Here is an 18,430-nt window from a genome sequence, read left to right on the forward strand (position 1 = left end):
ATCCTCAAGAGTTCTGGAACAATGTTCTATGGACAGATGAGTCAAAAGTGGAACTTATTGACCAACATGAGCCCCGTTATGTCTGGCAAAAACCAAACCCTGCATTCCACAGTAAGAACCTCATACCAACGGTCAAGCATGGTGGTGGTAGTGTCATGATTTGGGAATGCTTTGCTGCATGAGGACCTGGACGACTTGCCATCATTGAAGGAACCATGAATTCTGCTCTGTGTCAGAGAATTCTACAGGAGAATGTCAGGCAATCTGTCCGTCAGCTGAAGCTGAAGCGCAGCTGGGTCATGCAGCGAGACATTGATCCAAAACACACAAGCAAGACTACATCAGAATGGTTGAAGAACAAGAAATTTAAGGTTTTGGAATGACCTAGTCAAAGTCCAGACCTAAACCCCATTGAGATGTTGTGGCAGGACCTGAAATGAGCAGTTTATGTTCGAAAACCCACAAATGTCACTGAGTTGAAGCAGTTCTGCATGAAGGAGTGGGCCAATTCCTCCACGGCACTGTGAGAGACTGATCAATAACTACAGGAAGCATTTGGTTGCAGTTATTGCTGCTAAAGGTGGAGAAACCAGTTATTGAGTCTAAGGGGGTGATTGCTTTTTCACACAGGGGCATTGGGTGTTGTATAACTTTCTTTAATTAATAAATGAAATAAGTATCAACATTTTGTGTTATTTGTTCACTCAGGGTTGAAGATAGATAGGTAGATTTTTGTTGAAGATCTGATAACATTCAGTGTTAAAATATGCAAAAATGCAGAAAATCAGATGGGGCAAATACTTTTTCATGGCATTGTAGTTAGCAATCATTCAGAGTGGTTCTTGGTTATTGCAGTTTTTCTATAAATCCTTTACCCAGCCTTTGAGCTTGTGTGGAGAATTCTAAGCACTGGGACTGAACAGTCTTCCTTATTCTGCCTGAATCATGTGACAATGTGACCTATTAACTCTTCCAGTCCCACCCACTGTCTTTGTTTATATGAATGCAGAGTCACTGGGGCTAGCAGGGTTGAAAAGGCACGTTGTCACATGATTTGAATGGAATGAGGAAGGCTGTCCAGCACATAGGATTCTCAGGACTAGCTCAGAGTCACGTAAAGGCAGATTGAGAGAATTGATGATAACTCAGTATAGGGGAACAGCCTAATTCTGTGGTTTTATTCATTGACCACAATATTGGGGAAGGGTTTCTGGTACGTGCCTCGCACCATTCTCCACAGTGCTTACAAGTAGTTGTGTAAAAGCTGTGCTTTTGGCATGTATCACAATACAAATAATACACACCTCTATAACACTGTGTATTTCCAGTATGTTAATGTCATTATACCCCCTGCTGTAACGCTGGTGTGTGTTCTGTGGTTTCAGAGAAACAGAGAGAGCTGGCCAGAAAGGGGTCCCTGAAGAATGGAAACGTGGGAAGCCCAGTCAATCAGCAGCCCAAGAAGAACAACGTCATGGCCAGAACACGGTAAGAGAACCCAGCGCTATTTCACACCAGAGGCAGAGGGGTGGTTAAAACATATTGCACCTCAGAGATCTGTATTGTAAGCAGGCTGTTTCTTCTTAGACATGCAGTATGCTGGTCCTCGTGGATAAGTGCACTGCCTTAATTGGGTAGAACCTGGAGAGAACCTTGTTTTTTTAATGCAACAGGGTGCAAAATAATGAGCCCGTCTGCAGAAGTCCAATAAGTAGAGAGTTTCTTAAAGAACACTGAGCTGCACAGGAGCAGCAGGGGGGAGGAGTGAAAAAGCAAACAAGAAGTAAGACCGCAACTAATAGAAGACGGCTTTGAGAAATGAAAGATTTCCAAGGGAGTCCAGAGTCTGTGTGTTTGATGCTTGATATATTGGTTGTCTCTGTCAATGGGAATGTTGGTTGTTTTAACAAGGCCACATTCCGTGCATGTACACAGCTCTGCAGTGAGGGCACACTGCTTTGTTTTTTCAGCTGCATACAGCAGTATTTAATTGACACGTGCGCCAGCTTTACAGGAGTGGGAAAGAAAAGACAACACAATGTCAGTTTTTCAGCATCAGCAGGTTGAATGGGCAGGCAGTGTGAGCAGGTGGATGTACTTTGTTATGGTTACGCTGAACCAGAAGGAGAACCGTATTGTCTATCATGAGTGTAGTGTCTAATTATACTTGTTTGTTATTATTAGACAGCTAACATGCTGTCGCTACAGGCCAGCACAAAACCCGGACAACACTGCACTTGTTTCACGATAAATTGTATTTCCACCACGAGCACTACAGCACTCACTTTGGACTGGTGACTGTGTTTGTATATTGTGGGTGTATTAAAGACTGTGTTTATTGTTTTGGGACTGAACCCCAGCCTTGTGTACTACAATTCATTATTATTTACCGTTTGTTATCGGACTTTAAATTATAAATAAAAGACCATTGCACCTGGATTATCGTCATCTGTCTGTTATTGATCACCGCATCATTCCTGCACCTGCACACTGTTTACCACTTTACCACACTCCCTCACACATTCATCATGTGACTCTACCAATGATGTATGAACTGATTAACGCTTCCAGCTTCACTACTGTTGTCAAGGAAACCTCATACACAGTGAGTGGCCACAGAAGTCTTGGCAGTAGATCAAACTGAAAGCACCACAGTTTTAGTTTGCCTGATAAAGCGCTGCTGTCTACGCTCTTCAAGCCTTGCACTGCTTGTTCTTTCACTTCTTCCACACAAACTGTGTCCTTTAGGTCCCCATCATACCATCTCCCAAGACTTTTCACAGGCTCCTCAGACACTGTTGGTATTGCCTCACTGTTAATGTAGAACCTCTTATCCACTACTTTACCTTTAATTATAGAGATGCTCCTTGACTTAGTGGGCTTGAGTGCCCATTCAGTGTTATTGATTAGTTTGCCCAGTAACCGATTAGTGCAGGCTATTGTTGTAGTCATGACTGTCATGTCATCCATGTGTGCTCTAATTGGTGGGAGTCGCATTCCAGAAGCCAAGCGCTGTCCTTCCACTACCTATTCTGACACCCTAGTAATTCTTTCACTGCCAGTAAAAGCCAGTGGAGAAATGGTGCATCCTGCCATTATTCCAATTTCTAGACATTGCCGTATAGTGGTGAATTCTGAAGTTGAAAAACAAAATTGCAAATCTCCGAAGTAGGCTTTCACTAAGTTTGTTCTTGTCCTCGGTACACTGAAAAAATCAAATGCTGCCCAAAGAAGTTCATGTGGCACTGAACTATATGCATTAGCCACATCCAGAAATGTCACATGGAGCTCCTTCCTCTCCTTTTTAGCTGTTTGAATTTGTTGCCAGGTCACACTGATGTGCTCTAAGCTTCCTGGGAAACCTGGAATACCAGCTTTCTGTACTGAAGTGTCAATGAAGCAGTTCTTCAATAGGTAAGCTCAGAATCTTTGAGCAACAATGTTGAAGAAAATCTTGCCTTCCACGTTTAACAGGGAAATAGGGCAAAACTAACCGATCCTCGTAGAATCTTTTTCTTTGGGTATAAAGACTCCACCTGCTCGGAGCCATGCTCTTGGCACAACCAGTTTTTCCCATGCCACTTTCATCAATTTCCACAGGATTCGTAGAACTCCAGGGGCACTCTTGTGCACTCTGTACGGAACTCCATTAGGCCCTGGAGATGATGACGCCCTTGACTTTTTCACAGCTTGCTCTACTTTTTTCCACTTAGGTGCACAGTCCTCCATTTGGTATTCTGGTAGATTGATAGGTGGGATGTCTGAAGGAATCAACATAGGCTCCTGCCTTTTTGAATCTGAGTTCAGCCTTAGTTGCATTTAGTGTGCCCTGATGAATAACTTCTTTGCAGATTTGAATGGGTCTTTTATAAAAGTTAGTACTTGCACGCTCCTTCTTTTTGCAGTGTTTCCATAGGCGCTCAGCTCTGCAAGCTTATCTTTTATGACCCTTTGTAACTGATTGAGCGTCTCCTTCTGACTTTGTTCTGCTCTCCTCCATTGCTTCCTCAGCTGCATCCTTTCTCTAACTAAGCGCTCAATATCCTGCTGCCATGTAGACTTTACAGGAGTAGTTTGTACTTTCTCCTTCCTTTTTTCAACTCTAAACCTCTCGCTTCCATATGCGTAGATGGCATCCCCAAATTCATCTAGCTTCTTTTCGACTGTTCCAATTAACCTTTCCAACGCAAAACAGAGATCTGTGTTTACTGTGTCCCACGCTGTTTTCTCACAAGCTCTTGGTCATTTAATGGGCACAAGCCTGGAGTTAAGGTTCTTTTCTCTCTTACGCTGGTTCATCTGACCGGGTTCATAAGGATCATTAGGTTCATCACTAGTTGTGTTTATGGAAGTCCTCCTCTCATCTGTGACAGGGGTGCTGATATATATATGCATGTATGTATGTGTGTGTACTTTGTATAAATCCCAGTTTAGAATGCTCTCTGATAATGCTTTACTTTAAAATCATGGAATACGGAAATCGAAACCGAAACCTGAGATACTGAAATGCTGCACCTCATAATAAAATGTATCTCTATTGGTTTGGGGCTTTAGTGAAATGCATTTTCATTGGAGAGTCATCCCTAAAGTTTATCCTATGAATATTTCAATACAGTTAATATTTTGTTCATTTCTTTTTGGCTTTCTGAACATTTTGGACGATTTAGTATAATTTCGGGTAAGCTTGTACTTGTGATCGCCAAATCTCCCAACAGAAAACAAAAAGCTAAAACTCACTGTTTAGTCTAGCTTTCTGTCTATCAAACTTTAGTTATAAAACCATGGAGAACCAACTGCAGGCCCCTTTTAACTCTGATGATGAATCCTGGAGAGGGACTTGCATCAGTGTTTTAAATGAGTGAGTTAATAATTCATGGTGTTTACATAGAAACACGATGAAAATAAGTCTTTGGCTGCTATTAAAGGTGTTTTTAGAACTAAATGCACCAAAGCAGCAGCATGCAGTTTTTTTGCCCTAGGAAGGTTTTAGAAAGTTAAAACAATCTTGTAGGGGCATGTGATAGCGCATGGAAGCAAGAAGCACACAATACAGATCAGAGTGGAGAGTGTGATAGCGCAGGAAGCACACAATACAGATCAGAGTGGAGAGTGTGATAGCGCAGGGAGGCAGGAAGCACACAATACAGATCAGAGTGGAGAGTGTGATAGCGCAGGGAGGCAGGAAGCACACAATACAGATCAGAGTGGAGAGTGTGATCGCACAGGAAGCACACAATACAGATCAGAGTGGAGAGTGTGATCGCGCAGGAAGCACACAGTACAGATCAGAGTGGAGAGTGTGATTGTGCAGGGAGGCAGGAAGCACACAATACAGATCAGAGTGGAGAGTGTGATCGCGCAGGAAGCACACAATACAGATCAGAGTGGAGAGTGTGATAGCGCAGGGAGGCAGGAAGCACACAATACAGATCAGAGTGGAGAGTGTGATAGCGCAGGGAGGCAGGAAGCACACAATACAGATCAGAGTGGAGAGTGTGATTGTGCAGGGAGGCAGGAAGCACACAATACAGATCAGAGTGGAAAGTGTGATAGCGCAGGGAGGCAGGAAGCACACAATACAGATCAGAGTGGAGAGTGTGATAGCGCAGGGAGGCAGGAAGCACACAATACAGATCAGAGTGGAGAATGTGATAGCGCAGGAAGCACACAATACAGATCAGAGTGGAGAGTGTGATAGCCTAGGGAGGCAGGAAGCACACAATACAGATCAGAGTGGAGAGTGTGATAGCGCAGGGAGGCAGGGAGCACACAATACAGATCAGAGTGGAGAGTGATAGTGCAGGGAGGCAGGAAGCACACAATACAGATCAGAGTGGAGAGTGTGATCGCACAGGAAGCACACAATACAGATCAGAGTGGAGAGTGTGATCGCGCAGGAAGCACACAGTACAGATCAGAGTGGAGAGTGTGATAGCGCAGGGAGGCAGGAAGCACATAGTACGGATCAGAGTGGAGTGTGATAGTGCAGGGAGGCAGGAGGCACACAATACAGATCAGAGTGGAGAGTGTGATAGCGCAGGAAGCACACAATACAGATCAGAGTGGAGAGTGTGATAGCGCAGGGAGGCAGGAAGCACACAATACAGATCAGAGTGGAGAGAGTGATAGCGCAGGGAGGCAGGAAGCACACAATACAGATCAGAGTGGAGAGTGTGATCGCACAGGAAGCACACAATACAGATCAGAGTGGAGAGTGTGATCGCGCAGGAAGCACACAGTACAGATCAGAGTGGAGAGTGTGATAGCGCAGGGAGGCAGGAAGCACACAATACAGATCAGAGTGGAGAGTGTGATTGTGCAGGGAGGCAGGAAGCACACAATACAGATCAGAGTGGAGAGTGTGATAGCGTAGGGAGGCAGGAAGCACACAATACAGATCAGAGTGGAGAGTATGATCGCGCAGGAAGCACACAATACAGATCAGAGTGGAGAGTGTGATAGCGCAGGGAGGCAGGAAGCACACAATACAGATCAGAGTGGAGAGTGTGATTGTGCAGGGAGGCAGGAAGCACACAATACAGATCAGAGTGGAGAGTGTGATTGTGCAGGGAGGCAGGAAGCACACAATACAGATCAGAGTGGAGAGTGTGATAGCGCACAGGAAGCACACAATACAGATCAGAGTGGAGAGTGTGATAGCGCAGGGAGGCAGGAAGCACACAATACAGATCAGAGTGGAGAGTGTGATAGCGCAGGGAGGCAGGAAGCACACAATACAGATCAGAGTGGAGAGTGTGATAGCATAGGGAGGCAGGAAGCACACAATTCAGATCAGAGTGGAGAGTGTGATAGCGCAGGGAGGCAGGAAGCACACAATACAGATCAGAGTGGAGTGTGATAGTGCAGGGAGGCAGGAAGCACACAATACAGATCAGAGTGGAGAGTGTGATAGCGCAGGGAGGCAGGAAGCACACAATACAGAACATAGTGGAGTGTGATAGTGCAGGGAGGCAGGAGGCACACAATACAGATCAGAGTGGAGAGTGTGATAGCGCAGGAAGCACACAATACAGATCAGAGTGGAGAGTGTGATTGTGCAGGGAGGCAGGAAGCACACAATACAGATCAGAGTGGAGAGTGATAGCGTAGGGAGGCAGGAAGCACACAATACAGATCAGAGTGGAGAGTGTGATCGCACAGGAAGCACACAATACAGATCAGAGTGGAAAGTGTGATAGCGCAGGGAGGCAGGAAGCACACAATACAGATCAGAGTGGAGAGTGTGATCGCGCAGGAAGCACACAATACAGATCAGAGTGGAGAGTGTGATCGTGCAGGAAGCACACAATACAGATCAGAGTGGAGAGTGTGATTGCGCAGGAAGCACACAATACAGATCAGAGTGGAGAGTGTGATCGCACAGGAAGCTCACAATACAGATCAGAGTGGAAAGTGTGATAGTGCAGGGAGGCAGGAAGCACACAGAACAGGAGATCGGAGTGGCGAGTGTGATGGTGCAGGGAGGACAAAAACAAACAAATGGCACAGCAGCCAAAAATAAAATGGTTAACACAAGACCTGCACAAAAATAATAGTCACATTAGCCTTCACTGAACTCTCCTCCTCAAACAAAGGATTTTGGCTTTCATTATACCATGTGGCCGGGACTTGATTGATGATCAAGTGTTCAATCCAGACCCAGCCACTTTCCCCACATGGATGTGGTAGACGTGGGATTAACCTCACCCCTGCCAAACTTAAATACAACTTAGGTACATCTTTATTTACAGACAAGATATACAAACATACACACACTGTTTATGTATGAAGTATTTGTCTGCTGCTTGATAGCGGCCTTTGGGCTCAGTTCAGTCAATGTAAATGGCAACAGAAGTGCAATAACGCCACTGTTTAGGTCATTAGAACAGACTCCTCTCTTTTAGAACCGAGTTATGACTACTGAATGTTTTCCTGTAAAGAATAAAAATGCACAGACATTCTAGTTTTCTAGGTCATTTTGTTCAGAACCTGATATCAACCAGCTCTGTTCTTGTTTAACAGTCAGTCGTTTCCACTGTCATTGTATTTCTTTCTCACCTTGCTATTTTTATAATGTTTTATGGTGACAATAAGAAATACATTTGGAGCCGCGTTACCCTTTTAATTAACCCTAGTCCTGGATGAGAATAGACCCAAAAGAGCCACAACCGAGTTTCCTCATACTGTATTGTTCACGAATGCTAATGCAAAACATGTTTATTTTTCTCTAAATGTTCTCGAAATGAAATGAACAGTCCAAGCGGTCTGAAGAGTTTTTCTTTGCTTCCAGGCTGGTTGTGCCAAACAAAGGCTACTCGTCGCTTGACCAGAGTCCTGACGAGAAGCCTCTGGTGGCTCTGGACACAGACAGGTAAGGAGAACCTTGGAATGCCTTCTAAACTGCAGCTAACCAAGCAAGAAATAGCTTTCTCTCATAGGTAATTGATGCTGTGCTGTAAAAAAAAAAAGTGATGGAAAACCCCATCCATGCAGGTAAAGATAAATAACTCATCAATCAGCTCAGTTAAATGTTTTGCACAATACACTGCACACCTCATGAGAGAAAGATACATGGATCCAGCTGCAACTGGTGGAAATGCACAAGAAACTGCCAAGATGCTTTGCAATAATAGTAAAAGAATGATATTAAACTGTACTGGAAAGGAACAATAATAGGTCAGAAACAACAGGGAGTTCATTGATCCCAGATGACACTGCTGCTTCATGGGATCGTAACCAAGCAACCTGAGCATCATCTGTTAAAGTAAGCTCCAGACTGTGACTAAAATGGTCGCAAATGCAAATGCAAAAAAAAAATATATATATATATGCAACTGTCTTTGGTTTTGGCCAGTGTTGCATCTAACCCCAAAAATGCTGCCTATCCCTTTAAAAACGTGTGTCAGTATATATTCAAACTGGAAATGCAGAGGCGGTATGTTAACACCAGCAGAAAATGAAATACTGTAACCTCAGTTCCAGTTTAATGCAGCAGGAGTGATGGGTAAAAATGTACCTTGAAATGAACAGCTGCTTTCAAGAAATTTAGAACAAGAACAACGGAAACACACAAAAAAAATACACCAAGGGTTTTGTGCTGCACACATGACATTAACAACATGCCCCGAAAACTTTAAATAAAGAAAATCATTCTATGAAGAGCGGAAATGCAGCAAAAAGATTAAGAATAAAACAAGTATTTTAAAAAACAAGTGAGAAAGTTACCATATCAAGCTGAAATAAAGTATTGTTAGACCCTCCAATAAACCCATTGTTGTCTTTCGCCAGTCCAGTCATAGGGTGTCTAAGTAAAGTTTTGAGTCAATAGAACAGATATTTATCATTTGTTGAATTTTGTTTAGTATCCCAGATACAATACATTTAGTTCTTGTTAACCGTCAGGAGTTTGACGATGATTTAATTGCACAGCAGCTTACCTAGTTAGATGATGAGCTGATATTCATGTTCAAGACGCCATAATGAAAAAAGTGAATGTATTGTGGGTTTTGTACTAAAGCATGGTCAGCTGTTGCAGAGTATATTCGCATGATAATGACTCTAAGTGAAGCAGATAAAAGGTTAGTGCTTTCAATAAGAAGGCGTGCGCCTCTTTGCATATGCAGTAGCATTGTTTCAAAGCAATGTGGGATTACAGTGAGACTGGTAATTACCATCTGGACCTCTGACACTCGTACACAGGCCTCCCCTTAGCTTTGCAAAGGTCTCTCTAGACCCCCTGCTCTACAGAAATAACACTCCTCTTGCTGTTTTCTACCAGCCCTATACCAAATCTGGCTATTAAAGGAGGCTGTCTAATTGGAAGATCAAACCTTTAATTATTTGCTACCACCATTAGCCACACCTGTCTGTTAGAAAGCCTGGTATGGAGCACACTGGTTCCCTCACCTAAAGTCTCGGGAGAACACTGGACTGACATTTCTGGTTGCAGCTGCTGTCTACAGTATGAGGTAATCTCTAAGATTAGTATAGGGTTGTGTAATACATATCCAAGAGGCTTTGCAGCATCTGGTTAAATGTCGACCAGCAAGTTCAGCAAAATTACAGCAAAGCAGCAGACAGAAACACACTGAAGTCCCACAGCTTGTTGTTTTCTACCGCAGTATCATTACAATAGGCTGTGAATCTCTAGTATGATCAGACTGCGATTGGGTGCAGGAGCCGATGATCCTGCAGAGAAATCATTTTTTGGATGAGAAGATGAGGATCGAATGTGCTGTAGCTTTGCGGATACGGATGCTACATGCATTACACATGCTGTCGAGATTGGAAATGCAGGATGCTGTATACCTTTCTTGTGTCTGCAGGCACTGAATTAGGAGATCCCAGATTCCTGGGATTAGGAATGCAAAGTGCTGCACTATGAAGTTCCCTCTGTTTAATTGAAGGATATAGTGTCAGACAAATTATTCTTCCTGTACTGGGTTGTAGGGTTTTAGCCAGCAGGGTATTCCAGTATTGTCTATTGACTGTTACACTGTAGTTACAGTAGATTTATACTGTCCTTTTTCGTTTATGTTTCAAAACTTTTTTTTTTTCATGTGAAATGTTCCATTGCCTTACATTGTATTATCAGTGCATGGTAGAGGTGCAATCAGCGCTCAGTCCCCTAATCAATAATGCAATAATATCATATATAACTGAGGCTTCAAAAAGGGCACTGGGGTGATTTCATTGATCAGTACATATTTCATGGAAGATCGGCGATACACGATTGATGAGTTGATGAATTGCAGCATCTCTTGTGCTGGCTGGTGTGCTCCCATGGAGTGCTGTGCTGAGTACTGCTGGTGTGAGGGGTAGAGTTCCCTGGGTACGCTCAGGAAAGCCTAACTGTGATGGTTATTCTCTTTCAGTGACGATGACTTCGACATGTCCAGATATTCTTCGTCAGGATACTCCTCCGCTGAGGTGAGATACTCGTGGACATACCTGAGACCACAATATGCAGGCTAAATTCACTTCCCCTTTTCATTGTTTAATGAACTTGTGAGAACAGCACCCCCTTTTCACTGTTTAATGAACTTGTGAGAACAGCACCCCCTTTTCACTGTTTAATGAACTCGTGAGAACAGCACCCCCTTTTCACTGTTTAATGAACTCGTGAGAACAGCACCCCCTTTTCACTGTTTAATGAACTCGTGAGAACAGCACCCCCTTTTCATTGTTTAATGAACTCGTGAGAACAGCACCCCCTTTTCATTGTTTCATGAACTCGTGAGAACAGCACCCCCTTTTCACTGTTTAATGAACTTGTGAGAACAGCACCCCCTTTTCACTGTTTAATGAACTCGTGAGAACAGCACCCCCTTTTCACTGTTTAATGAACTCGTGAGAACAACACCCCCTTTTCACTGTTTAATGAACTCATGAGAACAGCACCCCCTTTTCATTGTTTCATGAACACACATTTGTTATTCTTGATCTAAACAAGGGCATGTGAGCAAGCACAGGCTCAGATTGCCCCTATTCAGTTCTGGTATTCTCAGTTGTGTTTGCTAGTGGGAGGGTTGTTTATTGGACTGTGAATGTAAACATGGGCCCCAATTGGACACAGTGTTTGTTGCAAGAAGTCATTCCACGTTCTGTGAATGTTTGTCATAGCAGCCTGTTTTTTTAAAGCACTGGCCATTAATAATTGTTGTTGTTGTTTAAAGCTGTGTCTTGGGAACATCTTGGCATCTTGCATTTAGCATGTTACTAAAACCTTGGGCTGGATTCACAATACATTTTCTCAAGTGCATCTTTCAAAAGGGAAATACCACTAGGTGATGTTACAAATCAAGCTAGAGACAACACAGCTGCATCTGGGGCTCTGGATTAACCCACCGAATTATTTATTTTGTGATTTGCAACATCCCAGTAAAGGCTATGTGCCACATTTCCATCTGCATCATGAAACCATTCTTTAAAACTCTGCACTCCGGTCTGAAACCCGACATTACCCAAAGATCAGTGATAGGAGGTGTGTGTCACGTTTTTGTATAATTACTGTTTCTAAATCAATTCACCTGCCAATATTTCTCTGATCTAATATTATTAACTCTCAACTCTCACCGACATGTTCAGACCCAGCCTCCTGTGTTCTCAGCATCAGGTAACTTCCTCCTGCAGCAATCCTACCTGAAACCTCTGGTGCTGCTGCTGAAGGAAACAAACCATTGCTGACTGATCCCAAAGTATGACACACCAGTGGCAGGTGAAAACATGACTTTAGGGGGCGCTGTGTGTGCCCCTGCTTTCAACTGTTGCAGGAGTGGCCAAAGGTTGGCCCTTCCACTCCTGGTCTTTGTTCTAGCCCTGTTCTTTCAATCCAGACCCTAAAGTAGTTCATTATATAGTTTCACCTGTTAAACCTGGAGTAGAGTAGCCCTCCAGGATCGTGATTGGACTCCCCTACTCTAACGTGCCCTTCCTTGCCTGCAGCAGATTAACCAAGACTTGAACATCCAGCTGCTGAAGGATGGCTACCGTTTAGACGAGATCCCTGACGACGAGGACCTCGATCTCATCCCCCCCAAGTCTGTGAACCCCACCTGCATGTGCTGCCAGGCCACCTCCTCCACTGCCTGCCAGATCCAGTAACCCTCCACCTGAGAGCAGGGGGAGGCTGCAGTGAGTGCACTCTGCCACCATGCGGCGACAGAGAGCAGGCAGCTCCCACCACTGCTGCACACTTGTAAAAAAAAAAAACCAAACAAACAAAAACAAACTAACAGCCATTGCTTCCTCCTATGGTAGGACATGTACTTATCTGTGTTTATAGAGCAGGAGGAACCTAACCTAGAGCCGGTGGCCCATCCACAACACCACAAAATAGTTCAGAAGAAAAGGCTTGTTTATAGTAGGTTTGGTGGTTAGCCAGAGTGACCTTATGCTCTGCACCTCCTTCTAGTTCACATGAATGAGGTTTATAAACATTGTTAGATCATCTCCCCTTTCCACACCATCTTTGGAAACTAGTGTCTAAATGTTTACACTCATGCATTTGGTGAGAAATGTATATATTCATGCTTTTGTTTCCACTTTGGAACATAAGAACATAAAAAAGTTTACGAACGAGAGGAGGCCATTCGGCCCATCTTGCTTGTTTGGTTGTTAGTAGCTTACAGAGTTTTTGGGGTTTTTTTTTACACTCATCCCAAGCAGTTTATGTCAAATGAGAACCAGTTATTTAAAAACTTGAACCCGAAAATTAAATGATGCAAAAATGTCAGCAAAGTGTCAACAGTGTGAAAAATGACAGAATGTAGGTGGTGAGCATTCAGCATGGAAACAGTAATGCTCTTAATGGACAATATATCAGTTGAGGGTGAAAATATCAACACTACACTAACCAATTGTCTGTATAGTAGGAATGATAAGGATGCAGATTAATTTAAATAGAATGTGAAATACTAGCACTCTTACTGTAAAATACATAATGTAAGTCTTTGATGTAGCTCAATAGGCGGAACAAATCATGTTTCACAGGACTGGAGCGAGTGCCCTGGAATGTAGGGGGAGGGGTGGGAGTGTCCTCATTTGAGCAGCTGTTTTCCTGTCCCTAGATCTCATGACATTGGGGTGGTTGGGTACAGAAGCCTAGTCCTTGATAGACATATGAGTGGATAATCTCTACAGCGGCAGTCTGGTTGCGGCTCCTCCTTGCTTTTTGCTTTTTGCTTTGTGTCCATGTTTTGCAAATAAGGTGAATTGCACCTGTGATTGAGCATGAGTGCAGTGAGGGGATAGGGGAAGGGAGAGTGTGAACGAGGATGAGAGTGCTGCACCACACAGCACAACAGCGTCTCCCTCAGTCCACAAGAAACTGAAGCTGGAGTCCAATGGGTAGACAGAACCCTCCACTGTATCCCCTAAACCTCAGTTCACCAAGCCTTCTAATTCACCCCTTATAAAAGTTTACCGTTGTGAAAGCCCAGCAGTGTATAATGAAGCACAGTGAAAGTATGGTAAAGCACATGTAAGCAATGTAAAGCTCCGAGGAGTATGGAAAAGCATATTAAAACATGGCCAACTGGTAAATACATAGTATGACCAGAGGAAAATTATGGGTAATATTACTGTGCAAATGTTCCATGGTAGACTTTTACAAGGGACCCCCCGTGCAACCATGGCCGTTATTATATATCCTTGTGCATGTCCAACGAGAGGGAAAGGAACATTGTGTAATCCAGTGAGCACCACAGGTTGTGTCTCCAATGAAGTGGATTACATCCCCTTTGCAGTGCTGTATCCCATGTGCAGCAGCTTACTGTGCCACACAGCTTGGTGCCTTGCTGTATTCCTGTGTTTTATGGCTCTGTTCAATCAAACTTCCACACTTGGAAGGGAAATGCCCCACTACTAGTTTTCTAATAGCACACTGTACTTGCAGTTGTACTGAGGCAACCCGCTTCCCAGGAGGTTGAAGTTAATTCAGTGCGGCCTCGTGTCTTCTCTTTTGTGCGAGTTTAAAAACTTTTTTTTCTCCCCTTGTATGATGAACTTTACACACAGAGTGAACTACCAGTCTCTATGTTGCTCGGGTCAGGAGTTTCTTTCCCAGAGATCCTTCATGTAGACTTTTTTTGGTGGCAAAGTAGTATCCCTCCTCTATAAAACCTCCCACATGTTTTAGTGTTGTTGTCCTAATTTCTCCTGCATAGCTTGGGTCCGGACTTAGTAGTTTGCGATTCTTGTTTGAAAAAAATAAAAAATAAAATGATACAGTATTTTTTCCCTCCCTTTTGTTCTCATTCTACAGTGTGTTGTACACATGCCTTCTGTTTGTGCACAGTGTGGTTCCCCTCTTTCTATGTCTGATGTGTATAGACACGTCGGACACACCGACACAAGGGAAGGGCTCTTTCGTCGCCAGCTCTGCAGTCGGAAAGAACACAAAAAGACCAAGAAGTTCCAGGGAGAAACAAGACGCCTTGTCTCCCTCGAGAAAAAAAACTGCAGAGTCCAAACACACCCGTGTCAGCATGGAGAAAGACTTGCTTCCGAAACCATTACTGAAATTCCTACAGTGTCTGCTCATCCAACTCCTGCACAGGTAACGATGCCAGCAGTAACCGAAGATGTTTTTTTTCAGTGGCTGCAGGAGTTTGAGGGTTCAAGGCAGGCTCTGGCTCACCAGCATGTAGACCGGGCGGTGTTTTCTGATACCACAACAGCATGGAGTGCACGGGAGCAGGATTACTGTGCAGACACACACAGCCTGGGAGACAATGACGTCATGGACTCCGGCCTGGACGAAGATTGTACTGAACCTGTTTATACAAATGCAGAGGCAGTTTTAAAAAGGATTTCATCATCCTTCAACACTACTACTACATTGGTACTGAAGAGGACGTTTTCCTAAGCATCATTGGTGCAAAGGATAGGAAAGCCTTGGAAGGTTTCCCCTTCCATGAGGCAGTCTGGAGGCCCGTTGAGGCTATGTAGGGTAAGCCAGCTTTTGCTGCACCACATATTCCCAGAGTAGACAAGTTCTACAGGTTGCCGGCAAATCATAAAGATCATATGTTTAGAATTGCAGAGGGTAGACACCATTATGGCAATACCTGCCACAGGTCCATCATACATCTGTTCTAGATCGGGGAGATGGAAAGGTTGATGCCTTCTTGAGAAGAGGCTATTCCACCTCCACTTGCAGCATGCGTAACAACAACTACCAAATACATGCTGCAAAATACCAGCACAAGATATGGAGCCAGCGGTCTGCTTTCTTACAGACTACTACCCTGGAGAACATGGAACTGGTCATGCAGATTGCATAAGAGGGAAAAAATGCTGCAAACATCCAGTTACAGGCAGCATGCGATAGCATTGATACCATTGCTAGGGCTGTGGTGAATGCTGTATGTTAAAGACGGTGTCTGCATATGAGAACAGCGTCTTTAACCCCTGACACACAAACAAAGGTATGGAACTACCCTTTCAGGGGGACCTACTGTTCGGCACTGGCCCCAAGGACTCCCTGGCACAGATGAAGGAGGCAAGACAAGCCATAGATCCTCCACAACAGCTGGGAAAGGTGCACCCTTTAATAAGGCTTATTTTAACAGACAGTGGTTTAGACAGCAGCCAAACCAATCATCATTTACGGGTACAAAGCCGGTTTCAACAGAGCCAAGGTTTAAGGCCATATAGATCCCCTTGAGGCTATAATAAGGGAGAGGTAGGCCATCTACTTCTTCTTGACATTGCCCGCTCATAAACCAGTCCACCCCCTCACATCTGCCAGTAGGGGGAGAGTGTCGCATTTTCTAACAAATTGGCAGAAAATAACATCAAACACCTGGGTCCTGGGGATAGTACAACATGGATACAAAATATCATTCTAGTGTCAACCACCATCAACAGGTATCATCCATACACTAATGGAATGATCACGTCCAGAGGGAGTCTTTTTACAGGAAGAGATAGAATCCATGCTCCATCCACGTTTACACCTACATAGTTGACTGGCTAGCATGGGCACGATCTAATGTAGTGGCACTAACACAGAAATATGATTCTTCATCTTTTCCAAGACCTGGGTCTGTTGGTAAACCGGGAAAAATCACTGCTCTGCCCGACGTGGTCGTTAAACTTCCTGGGGGCAGAATTCAATACAGTATCAGGAAGAGTGTATCTCACGGAAGAGAAGGTGAACACCGTTCGTCAAAAAGCAAGTCTATTGGCATAGGAGCCAAGCTAACAGCAAGGGGCTTTCAACAATTTTTGGGGCACATAGCATCATCAGTTTATCTGGTAAGATGAAAGGCTACACATGAGACACACAGAGGTGTCTCCTTTCATCGTTGAGCCCAACCCTTCCAGATTCCCACCACATGGTGGAGACTCGCCTCGAGTGAGGATTGGACTACAGTTGTCCCAACTACCCCTGACACTTCGCCTGTATACAGGCGCCTCCCAACTAGGGTGGGGAGCGCACTTATCAGAAACCCAGGTCCATGGAAACTGGTCACCAAGACAAAGACACCTCCATATAAACCATCTGGAGCTGTTAGCAATCTTCCTGGTACTGATTCGTACCCGGACTTGACAGCAGACTCGCAGTCCTGCTGAGCAGAAAAGCAGTGCCTCACGAGTGGAAAATTCAACCACAGGTATTACAAAAGGTATTTAGAAAATGAGGCCACCCAAAAATAGACCTATTTGCCACATCACAAAGCACCCGGCTTTCCACTCTTTTGCTCCCGTTTCCAGGAAAAAGCAGCCATGGCAACAGTCAGTCTTTGCATTTCATGGTCAAACAGCTTAATGTATGCGTACCCTCCCATGCCACTAATTCCAACGGTGCTCAGGAAACAAGGAGAGACAAAGACTCTCATTCTGGTAGCCCCTTACTGGCCAAGAGGTTCTGGTTTTCGGAGATCCTGGAAGTAGCAGAGGGACCTGTGCACTTACCAGTGAGCCGCGATCTGCTGCCTCAAAACGAGGGGAGGAATCTACACAGCAATCCGTCATGGTTATGGCTAGCTGCCTGGAGACTGAACGGCAAAAACTAACAAATCAGGGGCTATCTGAACAAGTAGTCAATATCTCACTTGCTTCAAAGAAAACCTCCACTTTTCAAGCCTGTACAGGAAAATTGAGAGAGTTTACTCTCTGGTGAAGTTCAAAGCATCTGCACCACACAGCTATATCTCTATCTACATTGTCATCCTACTTTAGTCACCTGTTCCACGTGGGTCTTTCAGTATCCTCCGTCAAGGTGTATATCGTGGCAATCTCCAGTATTTTACCTGGGTGGAAAGGTCACCTGGTAGATTCCCACCCTGCGGTATCCAGATTTCATAAAGGGGTGAACCACCTAAGGCCCCCAAGGAAACAGATCATTCCTCAGTGGAGCCTCAGTCTAGTACTGCTAAACTCATGGGACCACCGTTCGAGCCATGACGGCATGCAATGAGAATTTCCTGACATGGAAAACAGCCCACCTTTACTCACTCTGTGTTGGCTGTGGCTTATTCCACTAATATTTGACCTACCACCCTTTATCTACTGCCTTTGGTAGAGTCCACACTGTGTGGAGTTCATCATACGAGGTAAGAAGAGAAAGATTACCTGGAATATGGTTTCTTTGTAGGATGATGAACTCCACACACCTATATCTCACCCTGCTTACCCCATTTTTTGTCTTTACTTATGTTTTTTTTTTATTTTTTTTTATTTGGAGAACAACACTAAAGGATGTGGGAGGTTTTATAGAGGAGGGATACTACTATGGTGCCAAAAAAAAGTTTATGGCAAGGATCTCTGGGAAAGAGATTGTGACTGACCCAAGCAACATGGAGACTGGGAGTTCATCATTCTACGAAGAAACCATATTACAGGTAATCTTCGTCTTTTTACATAAACTGCTGCATCAGGGTTATTGATAATTAAAAATAATATACTGTATTGCAAATTGGAT

At 44.1% G+C, this 18,430-nt stretch overlaps 1 protein-coding gene across 2 annotated transcripts in view; it reads left to right on the top strand.

Moving 5' to 3' along the window:
* The window catches only part of LOC121306766 (protein FAM219A), a 39,880-nt gene extending 26,792 nt beyond the window's left edge, over positions 1-13,088 (top strand). The window contains exons 3-6 of one of the 2 annotated variants that reach the window (XM_041238690.1): positions 1,386-1,488; positions 8,291-8,371; positions 10,875-10,929; positions 12,445-13,088. In XM_041238690.1, the coding sequence (XP_041094624.1) occupies positions 1,386-1,488; positions 8,291-8,371; positions 10,875-10,929; positions 12,445-12,603 (398 nt within the window). In that variant the 3' untranslated portion in view covers positions 12,604-13,088. The remainder of the gene's footprint in view (positions 1-1,385; positions 1,489-8,290; positions 8,372-10,874; positions 10,930-12,444) is intronic. The other variant, XM_041238695.1, reaches the window with a different exon arrangement.
* The last annotated feature ends 5,342 nt before the right edge of the window (positions 13,089-18,430 follow it).

This window comes from Polyodon spathula, chromosome 2 (assembly GCF_017654505.1).
Source record: "Polyodon spathula isolate WHYD16114869_AA chromosome 2, ASM1765450v1, whole genome shotgun sequence".
In the NCBI taxonomy this organism is placed as follows: domain Eukaryota; kingdom Metazoa; phylum Chordata; class Actinopteri; order Acipenseriformes; family Polyodontidae; genus Polyodon; species Polyodon spathula.